At 40.8% G+C, this 2,417-nt stretch overlaps 1 protein-coding gene across 1 annotated transcript in view; it reads right to left on the bottom strand.

Moving 5' to 3' along the window:
* Window positions 1-2,176, bottom strand: part of LOC114614716 (kinesin-like protein KIF23) — a gene marked incomplete at its 5' end in the record, with an annotated part of 6,448 nt that extends 4,272 nt beyond the window's left edge. Inside the window, 3 exons of the mRNA XM_028760332.1 lie at window positions 359-529; window positions 1,320-1,429; window positions 2,099-2,176. Coding sequence (XP_028616165.1) covers window positions 359-529; window positions 1,320-1,429; window positions 2,099-2,176 — 359 coding nt within the window. The remainder of the gene's footprint in view (window positions 1-358; window positions 530-1,319; window positions 1,430-2,098) is intronic.
* Window positions 2,177-2,417: the final 241 nt, after the last annotated feature.

Here is a 2,417-nt window from a genome sequence, read left to right as displayed (position 1 = left end):
GATTTTCAGGTTACTTTCTATGTCTCAACCCTCTGGTTTCCTGATACCGCTACAGTCTAAGGATTGCCAGGCAGTGATGGCTCACGCCTTTAATCCTAGCACTCAGGAGCTAGAGGCCATTGGATCTCTCTACGAGTATCAGGACAGCCAGGCCTACACAGAGAAACTCTTGTCTCAAAACAACAACAACAGTAACAACAAGGAAAATGGAAGAAAATTATTCATCCAACATGACTATCTGATTATTATTTCTGTACACCCTGAAAACAAGTGCAAGCATTATCCCCATTTGTATAAGTAACCATGGCTTGCTGAGGGTAGTTTTCTAGGTTGACAGGAGACTCTCTTCAGTACTTACTTGGGCTTTATGGGATCAAACTGTTCTTCTTCCAGCATATCATATATGTAATCATTATAGATTTCAATGAAAGAGATGAGTACACCATAGACACTGTCCTCATCAACTTCTTCTGCTTTGCAGAATTCTTGTATGTCTATCATATGTGCAAACTCTGAATCTGCTTGTCGCCTACAACAAGAAAACAGATTCCCTTACTTCAAAATTTACCCACTATGAGTTAGGATAGAAAGTAGATAACGACTGTCTTGGGTGGTTCTATGTCAACTTGACACAAGCTGGAGTCTTTGGGAAAAGGGGTTCTCACTTGGAGAAAATACGTACACCTCTAAAAAACTGACCAACAGGCAAGTCTGTCTAGCATTTTCTTCATTAATGATTGATGTGTGTAGTACCAACCCTGGGCAGGTGGCCCTGGGTTGTATAGGAAAGTAAGCTGAGCAAGCCATGGGAGCAAACCAGAAAATAGGGCCCTCCATGGCTTCTGCATCAACTCCTGCCTTGAGTTCCTGCCCTGACTTCTCTCAGTGATGGACTGTTACTTGGAAGTGAAAGATAAAATAAATCCCTTCCTCCTCAAGCTGCTTCCCTGTTCAGTAATATATTTTATCACAGCAATAGAAACCTAATTGAGACGATATCAGAGTGAAACCTGAAAAGTCTGACAAAAGCTCTATCACATAAAGTTGAAATCATAAAGCAATGTTATTCAGATTCAAGGTGGGTCAAGGACACCCTAGGTCCTCAAGATGCACAACACAGGAATTCACCTTCCTCCCATTCACAGACATATCCTCCTTAAACTAGATAAAATACCTGAGCAGTCAAGAATGTGCCGCCTCAATTCTGACCTCACAAAAGTCAGTTGTAAGACCAACTTTTCTAATTCGTATTTACCTTCTTGTCCAGATCTACAGAAACTGTAGGACAGAATTCCACCCGCCCTGAGTCACCTACTCACTTGCTAGAGTGGCTCTTTGGAATGGGCATGGCTTCTCTTTTCTGCCATTCCAACAAGGCATCAACTTCAGGCTGTATCTCCATGCTGTTCCTATGATTAGACTTAAACGTCTAAGAGAGAGGCAAGAAAGACTTGAAAATAAGAACTTTACTTAAAGAATAGGAAGATTTAAAAATAGGATGCACATTAACACTTAAACCTGGGGAAAGGGCATGAGACAGCGCTTGATCCTCTGGTTTATACTACCCAAGCGCTGCCAACCACAGGCCCGCAGCCAACGTGCCCACCACCACGTGTAAGAGTCAAAGCAGTCCCATTGTCTTTGTCCTTCCTCAGTACAGCATCCATCCATGTCCCAGTCCTGTGTCTATAGTAACAGTCACAAACCAACGAAATTGTACATACGTAACGTTTTCCTTGAAATGACCCTACGCTCTGAGAGATCATTTGCAAACAATGAGGAAGCAGGCCTCCGGACCCCGGAGACCCCCTCATTGTGTACGTCTTTCCACTTCCTGTCACGCCATACGTAAACAGAAGTCCTACAGTGTAGCAAGTAACAATGAGTTATAGTCTTAAAGTCCCACAGAACATCTCATTGTATTTAAGACACTAAAATTAATAAACCACAAAAAAAGATCATCACTCTAATGAGTTAAAGATGAATTCAATCTCAAGCCAAATATATAAACATCACAAAGTTTCATCACAAGATGAAACAGGGAGTTTAACAAAACTCCAAGAATCATATCATTTTTTCCATGAATGTTGTCCTCTACCAAGGGATTAGCTACCACATCAAAGACTTCTTTCTGGGCGTTATTCGTGCCAAATACCTGCTTAAACATGTATTGGATCTGTGGAGAAACGACATCACCACACAGAATTCCATTAGAGCTATATCTGTTCTATACTTGGAATGTTTCTGTTGTGAACATATATCAAATCCAGACTCGTTAAAAAAAAAAAAAACACAAAAAAAACAAAAAAAAAACCCAAACAAAAACAAGAATGATCATTAGGCTTGGAGCCTTCAGTAGTCAAAATGTATATAAATCACTGCTATCCTAACAATTACCTTCAGTCCTAGCCACTGAG

This window comes from Grammomys surdaster, unplaced genomic scaffold (genome assembly GCF_004785775.1).
Source record: "Grammomys surdaster isolate TR1022 unplaced genomic scaffold, NIH_TR_1.0 126461, whole genome shotgun sequence".
Classification (NCBI taxonomy): domain Eukaryota; kingdom Metazoa; phylum Chordata; class Mammalia; order Rodentia; family Muridae; genus Grammomys; species Grammomys surdaster.
The sequence above is the reverse complement of the archived record's forward strand: the minus strand, read 5'-3'. Positions and strand labels throughout refer to the sequence as shown.